Below are 19,712 nucleotides of genomic sequence, written 5' to 3'. Positions count from 1 at the left end.
TTGAGTTTCCATGTGTGATATCTTCAGAATTGCCGAGGTACCGAGGATAAAGAGCGCTCTCCAATCCCACCGTCTAATTTGCTGAACTCTGATTGGCATATTGAATCATTGCAGAGGTTTTACCTGAAGAGTCACCTCCCTGTCAAATTGAAAGTCACACTAGTATTCTTTGGTCTGTTTTTTTTTTTACTTTGTGTGGAGAGTGGCCTTAAATGAAAGAATTGCCAATAAATTAAACCAGTAGAAACTTATGAACCAAATCCCATGAGAGGCTAGTGGACCCTTGAGCAAGGAAGGGATTCAGTGATGCTCCCTAATACACACAAGCGCCATACCCCTCCTCTTTTGACCATCCATCTCTTGAAGGATAACCAGAGGGAAAGAACAGCTGGAGGCATCAGTGATGCTTGTCGCAGGTATTCTAATAATCCGCATACATATATCTATGGATATGTGTGTTTTTGCACTGCCTTCTCAGTAAAAATAGACACATAGAGTTTATGTAGGTTGCAAAAATATCTCATTATGTTATGTTAAGGAGGAAAACAGGGTTCCCAGCAACTCACAAAACCTCAGATGGTGATATTTTGTTGAGACATTGATACACAATGTTTTGGTCAAGACTTGCGATGCTGGCTCTTGGGAGTTGTTTGCCCTGTCTCTACTTTAAGTGTGTTTAGACCACTCTGTAATTGTAAATGTATGAGAGGTGTTTTTTCCCAAAGCTTTGGAAATGTCTTCATATCATGACCATAAAGTAGCGCTGGTTGTTATTTGTTACATTGCCACTGTCTCCAATCATTTGTGAGAGCAGCATCCGTCTGCTGTGCATGTGCAAACCCCTTTTTTGGGACTTCTTTTACTCTCTACATTGAGTCTGTCAGCCGTCTTTGACTGTGGGATTGCAGCCTCTCCCTGGTGCAGCCCAAATGGGGGGAGTGACCGCTCCCCTCACTGGGTTTCTTAATCAGCCATCTTGGACCTGATATGTTCAATAGGGTTCATATCTGCTTGTTGACCCAGTGGGTTGTGGTTCCTCTACTCCCTTTACATCTTTTCTTTTTTGCACAAAAAAATGGCACATATTCCAAAGTCACCGAGTGACGTTCCAAACGTGTTTTGAGGAAAGAGGTTCTCGCCAAATGGATTCTGGATGTAAAATTTCCATTCTTTGCTGTGCTGTGCAGTGAAAAGATGGAAAGAAGCCTTGAAATGACTGAGAAGGCAGTGTAAAAACATTGTGATAAACATACAGCATGTGAGTTTTATGTTAATTGCCCTCTTACTTAATACCCCCAGTCCTTGCACTAACATTCTTTGCAAACAGAACATAGCTCTGTCACTTGGAGCTTTTACACACCCTGCAAAACTCTAGTTCTTCGTTTCATAGGTTAATTTTGGTCAAGTTGATAAATACTTGAACATCAATAAACTCACATGTTGTTTGTTTTCCATAGATATGTGTTGACTTCCAAAGTCAGATACAACCCAGATCACTCTCCAGCTGTTCCTTTCTCTATAAATGTCCTCTCTGCGTGTTCAAATTTGTCTTCCAGAGGGATATGATCTTGTGGATGCAACCTCGTTACTAAATGACGATATGATAGAGGATGATGACGGTGCTAGCTCCTCCGCCTATGCGGAACTAGAGAGACTAGAGAGAGAGACAGCCGTGGCCCGCAGCCAGCACAGTACTAGCTCCACCGTTACAGCCATATCCGTCCCGCCGGCCACCGCGCCTTCGTACAGGGTCCCCTCTCCCTCATCCATATCCACCTCAGAGGCACCGGTCCCCCAGGCAATTCAAGCCTTCAAGGAGTCCGCCAACATGGTCGCTGCCTTCAACATGCAGTGGAAGGATGAAATCTCAGCCATGCGTTACGAGCTGGCCGAGCTGCGGAGGGATGTTTGTGGTGAACTGAAGACTTTCAACAGCAACTTTTTCAACTTTACTCAGTGTTACAACATGTGGACTTTGTGCCGGGAGCCTTGCAGTGACAGCACCACGCAAACAGATGACCGAGTGTCTGTCGGAATTCAGGCCGGCTCCAGTTGGTCCATTCGACACCACACGGAGGATAAGTCAGTGATGTGTCAGCCGGAACCGGTGCGCTTCAGCATTATGGATATAATGAACCCGCCTCGGATTGAGATCATAGAGGGAACCCCTGAGAGCACACCAGAGGGTTCCGGCAGCCCTGCCAGCCCCCTTCCAATCGAAGACTTCCCATGGGAGATCAACAAAAAGCAAAAGACCTATAAGCAGCCAGACATAGGTGCGCATACTGGACACAGAAGTGCCAGTCTAGAACTGTGGAGCAGGAAGTACACCAGTGGACCCATGTCATATCTGTCTATGTCATTCTGATCACTCCCATTGTGTGAATGGTGTTAAAAGAAATGAGGAAGCCAGGGTAAAAATCTGAGATTTAGCAAGAAAGCCAGGCAAGCGCTGCTGTTAGATGTCCCTTTACTGTCCGCAGACGCAGAGTCTGATTTCCTTGAACGGGTTACAATTTTGTTTAAGCAATCGTATAAGTGTCCTGATTCCCCACTGAAAAGTGATTCTGTTCCAACCAAAACCAGGGTGAACAGAAGAGCCTTTGGACACTGTTTAGATCCTCAAGTGCCAACAAGTGAAGCATTGCATTCCCTCCACTTACTTAAATGCCGAGGCTTTGAAAGGATGAGTCGATTCGAGGAGAAATGCTGACAAATCCGAGGGTCGATAATCAATGATCAACGATTGTGAGGTTGCTTCCACTCATATTCTTGTAGTTTTTCCTCATGTGGAGGAATTCACTTTAGGCAACCTGAAAAAATACTGTGAAAAACCTTTATAAACCCTAGTTTTGTTATGGAGCACATCCTAAAATAACATATATAAATACAGAATTTACTTTATACATGTGCTACTTAAGCATTCCTCCAGCACGGCCTTTATCTGTTTGTTGTTCAAGCCTAAAAGTAGCTACGATACACCGAAGGAAAGGGTACCCCTTACAAAACAGTACCAGGGCGTCTCTGGCTAAAAACTGTTTACTTATATCACTTGAACTCCAAAAAAATTAAAAATAAAAATACATTGAAGGTCAGACGCGAGAAGGAAAATACGAGTGATTCGAACCCAAACATGAGGCATGAATGTACTGGCTTCAGCTCATTCCCACACAACCTGTGTTCATGTGACAAAACTACCTGTATATAAATGTACCATTTTGTAAATAGAGAAAGTTATATTCAGTCCTTTTACTGTTTGCCGTTGTGGACATGCGGATTTTGTGATAGCCAGAGGGGGCAGAGTAGAAACGCAGCACTTTCAACAGTCTTCGGAGTTTGTGTTCGTTCGCATCATCTCGTCCATTCTCCCTCGTCTGTCATTATCTTGTGTTTTGTGTCTCACCTGTTTGTTCTTCCTTAAGAGGAAAAGGCCAAACAAACACTAAATCCAACCTGCTGCTTTCTGAAATTTTAAAATTTGGACCAAATGATGCGCTAAGTACCACATTCTCTCTATTTATCTGTGGCTGTTGGCTCATGCTGAATGATATAAAAGATCCCTATAATAAGACAATCAGAGCCGCTGAGGGTCTCTACCTCTCTGATTTGTCCCCAGAGTTGCAGTAGTACCAGTGAATGTACTAACACCGCCTCACTAGTGACATCTTAGCCGGGCTTCATCAGCCGTTAACAGGTGGGAGCCCTCAAACATCTGCTGTACTTGGTTAATTGCTTATTTTTGCCTGCTACCTGTTCCGTCACCCATCCATCTCATTTGTTCCGTTGTGTCAACAAGGCGTACCAAAGCTTAGCCCAAGGCCAGCGGAACCCAGGGCAACGTCGCAACATCTGCGCTCTTTGAACGATCACTGCAGCACAGGATCACGGGAGGATCTAAACTCCCCGGACTGAGATGTGAACCTTCTAACAGGACTTTTGATACAGGAGAGACGTCATCTCTCTCTTTGGAAAGAGAGGAGATTTTTTTCTACCCTTTTGCACGACCAAAGGACAATGCGGAGAGAGTGACTTATACAGTATGTCAGAAGGTACCAGAGGTAAGACAAAATTACGCTGGAGCCACAAAACAGGCAGACATTTCCCTTTTTTATGTCATGGCTATCGACACATCTTTAATAAGTATTTCTCTGCCTTGATCCGATACCGAGGCATGTTCAGCTTTTTTTTTCTCTAAGGGGTACGTTTATATGTGTTATGTTCTGCTGTTTGCAATATACAACTAGGAAATAAGCACTCGGAGAGCACAGACGTCCGTTTCCCATATATATGGGAAATAGTAATACATAACACAGTTGATTTATGATCAAAGCCCGTGGGAGGGCAAAGTACTCCGGGAATCCCCAACATCACCAAAACCTAATTAGCTGTTCCTTGTCCCATTATCAACATTTCTTAAAAAGTTTGTTCATAACTTTTTGAGTTATTTAGCAGACAGACAGACAGACAGACAGACAGACAGACAGACAGACAGACAGACAGATACCTCTTTGCTGGAGGTAATAATACCTTTCTAAAGAAGGTCATAATATAAATATTGTCTAATAATGTATCATAATCATGTCATAATATATCTATTAAAACCCAAACAAAAAGATTTTATACATAATCCCAGTCAACGACTGATTACACACATCCCATTGAAAGACATATGACTGTGACATTTAACCTATAATTTTAATATACATATACACAGTATATAGTATATATAGTGTATATAAAGGCTTGCATACACATTTTTGCTTTTTGAATGATAAGAAGGGATTGCATTGGCATTCCTTGATTTCATTGTTTCCCGTTTGGGAAATGCAATTTAAAGGTGCTGAAGACTGGCCAGTCATGATGTGTCCAATTTACATCCATCCATTCTATGCAAGTCTTGTGCCCTTATATTTACGCATCATCAGTACTTACAGATGTAGATATTAGGTGTTTGAGTTCGACTTTGTGTTGAGCCTTCATGCAAAACTCTAATGGAGGAAAAGAGGTTTGTGTCATGATTTGTGCTCTTTTTTGTTATTTTGTGCTGGACTGAAGTTTACTGGTGAGATTCCTGTAGTTCCTTTGCAGTTTATCAGATCAGATATGAGATGAATCAAACGCTCCGGTGAATATGCTGAGTTGTTAGCCAACGCTAATTCAGTGGCAAAAGAGGAAAATTTACCATCCCATTGAACCGAAAAGTGGTGATGATGCCAAGGAACTCATTAATACTACACTCTAAGCAGGTTATTATTATTTTACAATTATGTATGATGAGATTTCATTTAAAGTAAACTCTGATGTAGCAAAAGTGCAGAAAATATTTGAGAAATATATACACTAATGTACATGTGAGAGAATAAAGGAGAAGACAAAAGCTGTTGACAATTATTTTTGAGCCATGTAACCATATTTTGTGAGACAAAATATATGATAAATTGTAGTTAAAGAAAATCAAAAGTGTCAGTCTGCTATGTTAGAGAGTGAATTTTATTGGTTAAAGTGTCCCCCGATCTCACCTGGCCCTGTAACGTCAGACCGCGCTTTATTTTGCATTTATTTGTTGCTTTCTTCAATTAAAAACAGAACTCCTCTGTTCCAAATCAATTTTCAGGGATCTGCAGTGTTGAGTGAGTCCGATTTGGTTCTGAAACATGTTAGCCTGCATTTGTTAGCCGATTCAGCAAATGAAACCAGGTGTGTGATACTTTGGGTTTTTTTTTTCTTCTTTTCTTTTTGCTACTCGTGGCGTTTCCTGTGGTTCTCCATTTATAACGTTTTTTGGCCTTATGTGTTTTTCATAAATTGCTATGAAACAATGGATTAAACTGTTTATGGTGTTTATATGTTGATGGTGCTTTCAGTGTTCCAGTGGGGGTCATAGCTTTACAGTCGGTGTCCATAGATACACAGCACGGCCGGGCACGATCTTTTACTTTACGCTGTTGATATGCATTGGTTTTTTACTAAGCTATCACCTTTTTTTTCCTGTTTGTTTGTTTGTTTTCTTTTCCTTTTTCCTCCCCCCCTCCTATTTTAGGCATCCGTAGCTTAGCTGGGGGGCGTAGAGAGTACGGTAGGTCTGGTAGGGAAACACTTTTTTTAAATCCTTTTTTTTACATGTTGGTATTCCGACTTTTCCCATTCATTTTGTCCTGATCATGAGTTGAAAATGCCGCCATCCCCACTCAGTCCGTACGACATTTCAGTGTTTTCATCTGTTCTCACACTGAATCAGGTTGAATCGGATTTTTGGCCACCCGTCTTACGTTGGCCTTGCGTGCTAATAAACTCTGGCTCTACAACAAAATTAGAATTTTCAGTTCCACGTGAACTGAGCTTTGCCGGAATCCTGTTTTACAGTCCATGAAAGGATTTATTTTGTTTTATTTATTTAATCATTTAGGAAATGTGGTTCTGTTTGATCTCATTTATATTAGCAGTGCTTCACCTTTCTTGCTCACCATCTTCTACATTTTGAAGTGAACAGAAGGAAAGAACTAATGTGTGTGATTTTTAAACCTGCAGCGTGACAGATTGATTTGCATTAGAGGGCGGAGCAAGTTTCAGGGAGCCGTAAACTTTGCAAATACAAGAAAAAAGTGTTTTTCTTGTCAGAGAGAGACAGAAGGTCCACACTGCAGGTTTAAATACCCCAGCATGCAGCAGGGCAGGTCATGACCCACAAACCACAAATCAATGTTGGTGTCAGTTACTTTTCCCAGTTCGATATTCAGTCATAAACTTTATTAGACTTTGCAGGAAATGACTGATGAGCAGAGCTCCTTCAGGCTGGAACTGTTGCTAAATTGGAAACAATGTGCCAGACGTGTTTTACCTTTGGACAACACTGTCATTGTCCATTGTTCCATGGCAGTTTGGTTCTATTATTATTACAATTTAGCCACAACCGGATTATAATCTAATGGCTCCAAACCAAATCTTGCAGGTCTGAGATATTTTTTACTTTCCCTGTAAATTGTGAGATACGTCGTCAGACCGGTGTCGGCTTTAGAAGCATCTCATTCGAAGAGGGCGTGTGTCACATCTCACAGATCACACAAACAACAATCCCTCAGATTTCAGCTTTACTGACTCAAAAATCAAAAGCTATGGATGCCCGAATCCTTTTGGAAGATTCAGGCCATTGATTTGTTTGGGTTTGTTGTAATTCCTCATACATAAGAGGTTAATCCACCCTGCATCCATGGGGACATCACCACTGTATATATATATGTATGTGGCTCTGGACAACATGCTTGTTTTACTGTAAAGATCTGGGAGGAAAAAACAGCAACACAAGCCGACCTTAATTCAAATTTATCCATTACTGACCTGATACACAGCCTGGATATCGTCCTCTGTCAGATCATCCATCCATTTTCTGATGCATCCACTCATCCATCTCTTCATAGTGCAAATATTGCACAATATTTGAGAGCAATCTGAGCTCTGATTTATTGCTTATTTCAGTAGATCTATGCCATCAGGGGGCAAAAAAACCCCAAAACCCTGCATTTCCTTACTGCTCTTTTCCCAAAACATGGTATCTGAGGCAAAACTGTGCCTGTTAATCCAACCACAAGGAAGCGCTCTACATTTGTCACTCAATAGACCTCTTATTTGAGATATCACTATGAATACAGAAATGTGTCCTTCTCATCACCCTGCACAGATGGTTTCAGCAATGATGAAACCTCTGGGTGTCGTTTTGAGGCCCGCATTTACAGAAGCAGCTTACTGTGGTCTAAATAAAGCGCGCTCTCTGTTCAAGAGCATTCTAGGCTCTGACTCAGTTATTCTTTGAGTAACTCTCAAGTCTTCACCTTCACGTTGTCACATCGTCAGCCCCCATGCTCATCAGTCATCACACTCCATAACCTCGACCGCCCTCCCCCCGACCTGAGTAAGAACAGCGTCTCCCCGGCCTCTTCACCAACAACTGTGGCGAGAATACTTTCTGACACACACGGACGGAGTCAGGATGCAGAGGACTGACCGTTCTGAGAATTAACAAAGGAGCACAAGGTTTGGAGGCCACACAAGAACAAAGGTGTATGATTTTCTGTCTGCTCTGAAACCTCTAATGTGAGCTCACGCTACAAAAAGGCAGGTTGAGTTTTGTCTAGTTTGTTGGCGCATGTGGAATCAAAGTGGAATCTCAGCTGCCACTGCGACTGAAAACTGGATTTTTGTATTTTTGAAGTGCACTTTTACACTCCAGTTCATGCAGACAACACTCATATGTTGAATATTTTTGTCATTTGTGATCATTTCCCACAAATGTAAATCATCCTCTTCTGAAACTGCAGCCTGGTCTCGGATTTAAATAGTAAAAAGTTCAAAACTACAGCAAATAATACACTATAAAAACAAGTCAAATGCTTGTTTTTTTATATTATATGTATAATTTGTGTCGCATATCTGTGTGTCAATAATACAGGTTAAAGAAAATATCAACGTTATTTAATAGTGCATGTTTTCTCATCATTACACTCTGTTTTAGATCATTATGCAGAAGTTTCATATTTGGACGATGCAAATCACCAGTGTGGACAAAATTTCTAAATTTGTGCTTTAGCGCACCAGTTTCATGGTACTTTTGGCCCTGGAAATGAAAGCTATAATTTATATTTCTGGTTTAATAAAAAAAAAATATAAACCCTACATTTTCATGAGCATAGTGATGACAGTAATTACTCATAATGTTGTGATTATGAATAAAAATGTTGACAAAGAAACACTTTGGAGCAAACAATAGCTAAAATTCTGGAGAGCTGTAATTGTGTTTGATTTAAAAGGATAAAAAGGTAGTCCCCCCCCCCAAAAAAAATGCATCGTTAAAATTTATTTGTCACTGTAAATCCAACATACCTGTGCTTCTCTCTCTCCAGCCATCCATAAGAATATAACAATTATATAATATCCTTGTTTTTGAAGCTTTTATAGGCATATTAATGGACTTGTAGATGTGCATCATTGTCATATCTTGCACCTGCTAACTGTTGTCACCTGCTCCTTGCAGGGATTCAGTTTCGTCTCCCTACTTCTTGCAGCGTGGACCGTGCACAGCCGCCTCCAGGTACTGGTCTGTCCATATTAATCTCTTTTCCTCCACGCTAGCATATCTGCAGACCACATCTCAGCTGCAGTCCCACATCCATGAATGCATCACAGCAGTTTTTGGTGGCTGACAAAGATGATGAATTGGCTCTTTGATGCGGATAAAAGATGACGTGAGATTTTCAAATGAATTTACATATGTGGATGAGATTGGACCGGATCTAATAAATCCGTCCCATGGCATTGTAATGAAGATCCTGTGACAAATCGGTGTGTTAATATCAGATGTCATTTTATTAACTAAATTTGAGAGCTAAGCATCTTCATCGCCCCCTGGTGGTAGGCTGAAGCACAGTAAGCCCCACCTTTGTCAGCTTAAATTGAGTTTTGGTTCAAAACCTTATGATTGATTTCTTTTTTCCCCCTTTTTTCCTTTGTTTGGTTCCAAAGGTTGAGTGGTAAGTCAGGTCAACTCACAGTTGTGTGTGGGGGAACCAAACAGAATGGCACACAGTGAAGAAGATGTTGAAGAAATCAAGAAGCATCTTCACATTTTTTGCAGTCATAGCAAAGCAAATAAAACTAGGCGTGTGCAGGTGTTTTCATGAAACCCAAAAGTGTTTGAATGAATTATGCAACTGTGATCACTTCGATATTAAAGTAGGGCAGAACATTGAACACAGACAGTCATGTCAAGCATTTCTGTTGTTGACTGGGTGACTCCAACAAGCAAAATCGTAGTGTGCTCACAACATCACACTGTTGAAAGCCTTATCAGCAATGTGTGTGTGTGTGTTCTTGTCCATGCTACATAGTGAGGACCAGAATACTAACTTATGGATAAAGAGGACATTTGGCTGGTTCTAGCAACTTCTAAATTTGGGCTTAGAGGTCAAGATTTGGTTTAAAATTCTACTTCAGAATTGAGTTTATATTAAGTTTAGGCTATCAATTAGAGTTAGGGTTGAATTATGCTTTTTGGTGGAAGGGGCTGAGGAATGAGTTATCTCCACAATGACAGTAGTATAGGTATATGTGTGTGTGTGTGTATTATTTCTTTATTATATCATAGATAGATAGATAGATAGATAGATAGATAGATAGATAGATAGATAGATAGATAGATAGATAGATAGATAGATAGATAGATTCCTGACTGAATGTGCTATACATGTAACGCAGCGTGTTATATCACGGTTTTTTGTCTGATATCAGGCAAATTCTGGGGCATGTCTTGAGGATATAAAAATAGAATTTGAGGAGCCATGTTCCGGCTGAGTCACTTTGCTCTTTTGAATTCGGTATCCACCCACTATGTCTTGCAAAGCTGCAGCCCCTTCAGGTTGGAAGGAAGTCAAGCTGCTGTCTGGATGTGGGGGACAGTTTCATTGTGCGTCCTCATTTCACTTAACTCGCTGGAATCCAATCAAAAGACCTGGACTCTCCGGCAGCCCTCGTAGTGGATGAGTGCCGGATTCATCATAGATGCGCTTCCACTGTTGGGTCGTTGTCATTCATGCAGACAGGCGCAGCTTAAAGCGTAGCTGGTGAATCCCGGAGGATTCCTTAGACAGCCCACATAGTATTACTAAAGTTAGTTGTAATTAACGAAAGGGTTAAGTGGAGGTTTATGTTGAATAAGAGGCTGGTGGACAAGCCTCAGTCTGTTCACTGACATCTAAGAATACACCAAATAATACTGGGTCAAATGCTCAACCTTGGCAGACTCATCTATGTGCTATGATGGGGACGTTAAGTGCCAAAATCTCTCTCAAAGGGTTCACTAGTTCAATCATCTCTGAACCGGAGCTCAAGATCTGAGCAGATTGATGGCTGGAGCGAACAACGCGCACAGATCTGGTAGGGAAGAGTCTAGTACCGCTGTGCAGCGTCTCTTCAGATTAGCTCATGATTTACACCCCAGATTGCTGTTAAATTACCAGGAATAAATTTAAACTAGGGGCTCTTCAGTGCATGAAGTACCAAAATGGTGTTCAAAATAGCACGCTGGAGGATCACACTTTAAGTCCACTATTTGTCATAGTTTTGATCGAAGAGAAGTGACGCTGGCCCGACTCCAGCTCTGCTGTGAGGTCCATCTGGATGGATGGCTCATTTGCACTTGAAAGAGCAAATCTCTCCCCAAATCTCTCATTGCATTTCTTAATAATCCCATTTTCCTTTTGCTGTTCTAATGCCCAGTCTGCTGCTCTTCTATCACACGCTGTGTGATGCAGGTGAACCGCAGCGCTTGGCCCTGGTCGGCTTTTGGCCACCCTTGTCATTCTCACGTTTTATTTTATCCTCTACCCTTGTTTTGCCTTGTCCTCGTCCTCTCATCCTGCTTGTGCTATACAGCGGTGTCATATCCTCCCAGTTACAAGAAGACTCCGCCCCCAGTGCCCCCGCGCACCACCACCAAGCCTCTTATCTCTGTGACAGCCCAGAGCAGCACAGAGTCCACACAAGATGCCTACCAGTACCAGGAGGGCAGGCATCCCCGTGGCGGCCTGTGGACCACGGACAGCCTCGGACGTCCCATCTACAGCTCCACCGACAGCTTGGACAGCACCAAAGCGGTCACCATGGCAATGGAGTCAGCGGCAGGCAAGAGGCACACATCTCTGGGGAGTCACACGTCTGTTCAGACGTGCGACAAAGCCGTGCTTGTGTCTAAGGCGGAGGAGTACCTAAAAACCCCAAGAGCCTCTATCGGGATTCAGGTAGCGGTGTCTTCTTCCTCTCACAGGATGTTTTATCAGTTGTAAAGTTGACTTACTTAAAGCAAATTCTCAAAAATTCCAGCCAGACAGAGACAAACGTAGCTGTTCTTGTATAGGAGCTTCAAAATTTCCAAAGTGCAACTATGAAATTCAGCGACGAAACTAAAACAGTGCGTCAACATGCACACCGCCGAGATGCTCTGCGCTACATCCGTATCGGTAGACAAATTAGCTCGCCTTTTTACAAGCGCCCGAAATGTTCCAATTTGTGTAGAGTACTCTCGGTGGAGTTGTTGACCTTTAAATGTGCCAGGCTGCATGTTTGCATGTGGTAGGACGTTTGAAGGCAGCAGTGCTGAGGAGCCTGATGAGGACCTCTTATTCTGTCTTTGTCCTGCTTCACTAAGAGGATGCATCACCTGTGCACGTCTTTTTATGCTGCCTGATTGAGACGATCGTAATGGGCGATGATTCAGCCGTCGGTGGCTTCAGGCTCGAAGTTTCAGCTGCTTCACCTTTTGACATTGTTGTTAAAGTTAATCGCGGATGTTTGGGACCCACACAGGTGGAGGCTGTGACAGACTCCGAGCCAGAAACAAAAGGCCTTCCTCAGTTCCATTCCATCGGGATCCAGGTTGAGGAACGAAAACGGTCAGTACCTGGGACAGACGGGCCAGATCGAGCTGTTTGAAACAACCTCTAACACCTTGACTTTCAGGCATGGGAGGTTCAAGCGCTCCAACAGCGTGACCACTGCGGTGCAGGCAGACATGGAGCTGGAGGGCTTTCCCTCTATGGAGGACAAGGGCTTGCAGTTTGGAGGCGCCTTCGGTCGGCACTCTGAGCCCAGCACGCCCACGCAGTATGGAGCCACCCGCACAGTGCGCACGCAGGGTCTGTTCAGTTACAGGGAGGACTACCGGCCCTCCAGCCCACAGCCTGAATCCTGGCTTGTGGTTGAACCCGGTCTGGAGAGCGCTGACACAGGGCGGGTGTCCCCCATTCGCAGGGATGGCAGCTGGTTCATGCAGCTCCTTCACAACGAAACCAAGCGGCTGGAAGGATGGTGCAAGGAGATGGAGAGAGAGGCGGAGGAGAATGATCTGTCAGAGGAGAGTGAGTGTCCTGACGGGCAGGAGGAGCTTCTGAGCCTATCTTTTTTCTCCCAGATTATATTTTCGATTGATTCTATGCTAACATAAGATGACCGTCGCTGCATGAGCTGATGATGAAATATTGAAAGATGATCATGTGTGTGTCCAACAGTTCTTGGGAAAATCCGGAGTGCGGTGGGAAGCGCTCAGCTGCTAATGTCTCAAAAGTTTCAGCAGTTTTACTGGCTGTGTGAGCAGAACCTGGTGAGTCCGGCGTTACCAGAATAATGAAACCCTGACCCTCAGTATGGAAAACTGTAAGGGTTGACCTTTCACTCATTTTTGCACCAGCAGGTAAATCTAAATTGGTGTGAAATAAAGCAGCGAAGGAAGGAGATCCCTTTAGTGACCACTAGAGGGCGACTGGCATGCACGTCATCAGTCTTCCTCACTTCATTCATCTTTAGTTTCACCTTGAACAGTACTCAAGCAGGCGGAAAAAACATCTGAAATGTCAATTGCACTTACTTAAAGCACTACAGGCTCGAATACATTTTTATTCTTTAAAATATTAAAAGCAAAAAATAGATAAATAAATTCAGTGCGGCTTGAATGAGATTTTAGGCCTGACGTTGCACTTGTGCTCCTTCCAAAAATAAACCACAGCGATCAATAGTGAAGCAATCCCTCTGCTGCCATTGACCTCAGCGGAACGGAAGGGGAATTCCAATAAGAAGCTGCCCCTCTGGAGGCGCCCATCCTTTAATGCACAGAGGCAGCAGCTGGAATGGGCTGACACGCTTTGAATAATAAAGCGGAATGCCGTATCACTGTTTGGCCCTAGCGTCACGTCAGCTGGAGACGCGTACCTTCTCCCCTGTACTGTAGCTCTGCGCCTTCATATTGGGGGGAGACAGCATGAGGGGGAGCCTCTCTGTAGATGCATCTGCAGGGGCCAGACAGGCGCCTCAGCACACTTGAGAGGAGTAAAGCTAATCTTTCCAGTGGAAGGCAAAGCCCCGCAGAGGTGTTGGGGATGTTGTTATCGTGCAGCATGTGGCATCTTCTCCATGGTTTTAGGCTCAGGTTTGTCCTGCTCTGCTCCAAAGACACACATGTGCTGAATCAGGTGCAACTTTGTAAGCAACAAGTCTTAGTTTGCTCTGAACAACAAGGAAGACAATGATTCTCATCTCCTGATGAAAAGAGAAGGCACAACATAATTTTCTGATTCAAGCAAATGTTGTAATTTTACTCTGAGGCTGTCTGATCATCATTGTTGCCGTCGTGCTGGGTTTCGCTTTCTTTTAAAACAAATCTTGGTGCTATACTGCCACAAAGTGTTATAATGGGGAAGTTCTTTGTAACCTTGGCTCGGCTGCACGTGTAAAAGTCAAAGTAAACCCTGCCGCTGTCTGCTCAGGACCCCAGCGCCATGCCCAGACCCACATCTCAGGACCTGGCTGGATTCTGGGACCTCTTGCAGCTGTCCGTCGATGACGTCACTGCCAAGTTTGACGAGCTGCATCACATCAAGAACAACCAGTGGCAGCTGGTGGAAAGCCCAGAGAAAAAGGTTTCTAAACACCTGCGTTGTAATGTGACTATTGCTTGACTTGATAGCAACCGCAATATCAGCCGTGGGTTTCTTCTGATTTCCTTCTTAAATCGTGTGAGTCGGGTGTGAAAAGTGTGCAAACACTAAATAGCTTGAAGATGGTTTTCTAAACAGCTTTTCATCGCGAAGTCTCCTGCAAAGGGAGCAAATTTAGACCTCCTCTTCTTGTAATACGTAATTTCCACCACTAGATGGAGCCACATACACACTGACCGAATAAAGACCTTTAATGGTTCCCCCAGACAAACTTGATTTTTTTAAAAAGACGTTCTCTCATTCTGTACCCTGCAGGAGAGGAAGTGGCCCCCGCCCATGACAAAGCGGCCTGCTAGGGGGCGCGGGGGCATCATGCGTGAGCGTTCTCTGGACCTTCAGGACCGCCAGCGACAGGAAGCCCGCAGACGCCTCATGGCAGCCAAACGAGCTGCTTCTTTCAGACAGAACTCTGCCACAGAGAGGGCGGACAGCATTGAGATCTACATCCCTGAAGCCCAGACGCGACTCTGAGGTCCGCGGGTTCCTCCTCTGCTCCCCCTGGTCCACCTCCTCCAGCCCGCGGCGCCCACACCCGACCTCGTCCCTGCTGCCCATCTATCACCCACCTGACCTTCTCTGGGTTCTCTCTGAGCTCCACGAGGCCAAAATAAAGTTTAGGAGACCCAGACAGAGAGTTGAAACAACATTGATCTGAGTTCAGGGTGTCTCCTCGCGGAGCTCGAACCCGGAGACCTTCTCCCATCCCACCATCCCGCAGGTTAGCGGGTCCCCCCTCATCCTCCTTCCGGGTGAGAAGAAGTGCATTTGCTGACTGAGACCTGACATCATTCCTCATCATTCCTGCATCCCTTCCTTTCCCCTTCCCCTCCAGGAAGCAGCCAGGAGCTCTGTGTGCACCTTAGAGTAAGATTCCCGTTTGCATTTCCAAGGGAAATACGGTCGGAGCTCATGTGACGTGGTTGCAGTTGATTTGCGAGGACGGATGTGGGGGGGCAGGAATGCTGGTTTATTTCATTCGCTTCAGTTAGAGAACAATATTCCGTGGTTATTATTGATGCTGTCACATTACCCAGAACACCATCGATAGATTTAGCATTTATGACTCGAGCATTATGGGAGATTTTTTATTATTATTATTGTGCTTAAAAATACAGGTGCAAATGAAACTTTAAAGCTATTTAGTGACTATTGTAACTGGTGCTCAGAAACACTCGTCCTTTACGTGAACACAGGTTGGACGACTCGTAGTCGATCAGGACTTTAGAAATGATCGTCGTCGGCCCGTCTGTGCTGTAAACGAAGACATTTGTGGACGGGCCGGGAGAGAATTTAGGCCCGACCGTCCCAACGACCTTAAGAGTAAACAGAAAAGCTCAAACGGCCACCCTGAGCCAAGCGCAGTGGTCTGTCTGGCCGACACCGTCGCCTCGGGTCGGTTCCAGTCGGACGCCATTTATCCCCATTTGCCCAGTGAATTAGAATAAACGTGGACGCAGGCCCGCTCCAGTGACGCCCCGATACGTCTCCGGCGAAGTGTTCTGTGACCCAACTTAACCAGACAGCCTTAACCGACCCGCTGCTGAATGTACAGCCCCCATCAAAGCAAAAAAAACAAACAAACAGGGAAGAACAAAGGAAAAGGAGGCGACGCACAAAGCAAGTATGAGGAGAGGTGGGAGTTCTGAAGCAGGTTGGACCGACGGCTTCCGCTTCCCTGCCCGAGCACACGCTCACGGGTCCGCGCACCTTCTCTGGTGGAACCTGTCCTTCACCGTCCGCGACCATCCCAGCACACTCGCCGCTCACACCAGATGTCTCATCCACTTGTCAGGTCGGTCCCCCGGCAGGAAATGCAGGCGCTGAACTGCTGAACTGACCCGGCCGCTCTTCTGCCTGCCCGGAACGTCATGCAAATCGACTGCACAACTGTGACTCCATCACGCGTCCGAGCCTCGGCTCCGTTCTTCCTAACGCTTTCCCAGTCACCTCCGCGAGCGGTCCGCTAACAACCAAGCTACAGCGCATCGGCCACGCCCACAGCCGCACCACCGAAGGCGGCTTTTCTTAGTTTTTCTCCCCACGTTAGCACGTATCAAAGGGTTCCAGGGACACCGGCCGCCGCGAGCGCCTGATTTATTCCTTGTGCTGGTATCATGCGGGGCTATTCTACATTCATGGTACCAGACTCCACATTAGCATCTCTGAGGTGTTTCTGTGTCCACCACGCTGCGAGGGGCTGCAAAGTCGGGCAACTATTCATGACAAATCCTCATGTGCCTTACAGTTTGATCCTCACAGGACCGTGAGTGAATGCTTGGGGTCGGGGGAGTGACAGGACGGCAGGATTCTGTATTCCAAAGGGCTGGAAACAAAAGGGTCAGGCTGCAGAATCTGAAGCCGATGACTGATCCAAACATCCTACTGTAAGAACCTTCAGCACAACACAGGCCAGAGAGGAGCTGGAAGGAGGATTTGCTAATATTTGTGTGATCCGTTCCGGTTTTTAACATCTGACTGGAGTGTTTTCACTGAGGCCGACCCAGGAATGGCCCGGGGGGGGGCTCCCGCCATCGAGTCGTCCCGGCTCCTTGGTTGATTTGTTCCTCCTGGCTGCTCTGCTCGCGACGCTCGTCGCCTTTTTTTCTTGGCGCCGACGTCGGCGGAATCTGGAGACTGACGAAACTTGACCAGCCAAAAAAAAAAAAAAAAAAAGTGCAATAGTGTTTTCCTACGACAGACAGGCTCATCCGCAGATATTTACCTCACACTCCAAGTGTTTGTTGTTGTTTTTTTAATAGCAGACAGTTTATTCAGAGTGGGCGGAGCCTCCACAGACGCACTTTGTCTTGCCTGAGTACTATGCAGCAGTACTTCTGTGTGTGTGTGTGTGTGGGGGGGGGGGGGGGGCACTGAAAGCGTCACGTCCACCGTCACCGTCACCGAAGGCTCGTCCACCATCGCGCAGCTGCCCCGTATAGGACGAGCGGAAGCAGCGACGTTCCAGTGCTGCGTGCACGGGTCCGGGGCTGGATTTCACCCGTGACGTCACAACTCAAGACATGCGTTTAGGCTGCGCGCAGCACCAGATTTCAGTTCACAGCAGCACCAACCTCTGAGAAGTCTGTTTTTAGGTGCTCAAATCTACCAGCTTCTCTCCTGTGACCTTTAGTTTGGAATTATTCTGACAATCAACCGGAACCGGGAGCATCCACGTGGACAGAAGGCCTGGTGTCCCAAGGGTCTCTTCCCTGTAGGGTGAAAATATCGTTGCTTTAAGTTTCTCTTCTCTTTTTCCGATACAGTTGCACTTCAACAACGTCTATCGCTTGCTCTCTCCTCTCATCAAGGCCAGATCGACCACATCTGCCGTCACATTTGCTGTGTGGGAAACTCTTCTGCTCCGCAAGCAATAATTTACAAACCCCGGTTTGGTCCGATGGCGCCGACTCCCGCCGCCAGGCTGCTATTTGGGTGGCTGCGATTTGACCTTTTTGGAAAAAGATTAGTGGTTGGGCTTTACCTCACACAGCTTAGCATAAGGCTAACACCTCTGTGTGGAGGTAATGCATTAAAGCCACTTTTCCCTCATTCGGTGCAAAGCCAAGCCTGATTCTGTGTCCGTCTGTGGGGCTCCCCGAGGTGAGTGGGCGCCAGGCGGACGTGTGGACACGCACGGATCCCCGGCTGAGCGCCAGGAAAGTGGAGGTCTGTCTGGAAAAGGCAACAGGCCCCTCGTTTAAAGGAAAGTTCCCACTGTTGACTTCATGCACGGTCCCGCAGGGGCGCACAGTTAGAGCTCCCCCTTGTGTTGCTGATCGGAGCTGCAGTTAACGTCACTCAGCCAGGAATCTCACGGCTTTTTCTCCCACTCGTTTAACTGTAACTAAATCCCCGCAGAAAACTGAGTAGCGTTACCGTGGCAACATAAAGTGAACAAATCCTACCCAGTTTGCCAAATTGCACTTTTCTGTGTGCTGCAGGGGTCGCCTAGTTCACCGTTTAAACCACACTGATGCCCGTGCTAGCTGGTCAAGAAGCTTTCAGGGCGATTTCCTCTAAGTTAAGCGCGGCTGCACATCCATTCAGAAAATCAAATTTCCCAAAAGGTCAAATCCTTTAACCCCGTGCGCGTTTCGCGTGGCTCCGACGAGGACATTTAAATGGACATGCAGACGGTGTTCCCTCGTCCTCGCTGTCCTCGTCCCGCTCCACATCGCCGTTTCTCTCCGGTGAAAAGGGCTGAGTCTGCGGGAATCACCGTTAAAGGGTTATTCCGCCATTGTTTGATTTGATTGGCAGGCCGACCTGTGGCGCTGCACTGCTCCACCGCGGTGCTGCTGCGCGTGCGTTATGAGAGGAGACAGCGTCACACTTTAGTTTGCCTTGGTGGAGAAATGTCTTGTGTTGTGGCTGTGGGTAGAAATAAGAGAAGACCTCTCATTTTCATGGGTTTTTGGATGTGAGCAGAAAAACAGTTTGATAGCATAAAACGGATTGTGCTTAACTATTTTCAGTTGTTAGATATATCAATAATGAGGATAAATATAATGCCAAATATTCAGTATTTGTACAGAAATATATATATATATATATAAATATATAATATATGCCTAATTTAAATGGAACTATTTTCTGTTGTTTCACATTTCATTCTTTTCTAAGATCTGATAGCATGCAGGATAGTGAAAATGAATGTATTATTTAGTGTTTCATTGCTGCTTTAGTATTACAGAATTCCTTTTGTGTTCGGAGGACTAAGTTTAGACGAGTATTTCCTTTCCGAGACGAAACGGGAGCTTTTCTTTTGGTTTCATTTGAGTTTCCTGTTGAAACAATGTGGTTCCGTATATTTTACCTCTCTGAAGTACTGCTGTCAAGCATCCCTTGTAAATAATTATGCAAATTAAACTTTTTGAAGAAACCGGACGGCTTGTGGAAGAAACTTTGTTCGGCTGCCCGTCGCCACAGGAGATTTAAAAGGAGTCGCAGATCTTTAGGAACACCAAAGATACTAAAATTGGCTCATTTCCACCACAATATTACAGCCGTTCTCTCCGTAACACCAACGAGAGAGAATGACTATATTTTCTCACATCTCTGACATGAGTAGATAATTAGGTGGAGCCGCAACGTTTCTAATGATAAAAAAGTGAAAGTGAAACTCTAACCAGTGTTAAAATCAGGCACAGAGCTGATAAAAGAGCACGTTCATCAGGC

General features: G+C 45.1%; 1 protein-coding gene across 7 annotated transcripts in view; it reads left to right on the top strand.

Annotated features, from left to right (window-relative positions):
• The window catches only part of LOC101062113 (disks large-associated protein 2-like), a 45,049-nt gene extending 28,778 nt beyond the window's left edge, over nt 1–16,271 (top strand). For 3 of the 7 annotated variants that reach the window (XM_029849746.1, XM_029849748.1, XM_029849749.1), the window contains 8 exons: nt 6,041–6,085; nt 9,026–9,082; nt 11,422–11,786; nt 12,352–12,437; nt 12,505–12,902; nt 13,053–13,144; nt 14,304–14,456; nt 14,790–16,271. In XM_029849746.1, the coding sequence (XP_029705606.1) occupies nt 6,041–6,085; nt 9,026–9,082; nt 11,422–11,786; nt 12,352–12,437; nt 12,505–12,902; nt 13,053–13,144; nt 14,304–14,456; nt 14,790–15,005 (1,412 nt within the window). In that variant the 3' untranslated portion in view covers nt 15,006–16,271. Of the gene's footprint in view, nt 1–1,556; nt 5,608–6,040; nt 6,086–9,025; nt 9,083–11,421; nt 11,787–12,351; nt 12,438–12,504; nt 12,903–13,052; nt 13,145–14,303; nt 14,457–14,789 lie in introns of those variants that run through there. The other 4 variants (XM_029849747.1, XM_029849750.1, XR_003891307.1 and 1 more) reach the window with 4 other exon arrangements.
• The last annotated feature ends 3,441 nt before the right edge of the window (nt 16,272–19,712 follow it).

The sequence above is a fragment of the Takifugu rubripes genome, chromosome 16 (genome assembly GCF_901000725.2).
Source record: "Takifugu rubripes chromosome 16, fTakRub1.2, whole genome shotgun sequence".
In the NCBI taxonomy this organism is placed as follows: Eukaryota; Metazoa; Chordata; class Actinopteri; order Tetraodontiformes; family Tetraodontidae; genus Takifugu; species Takifugu rubripes.
Note: the sequence above shows the minus strand (reverse complement) of the source record. Positions and strands in the feature narration are given on the sequence as shown.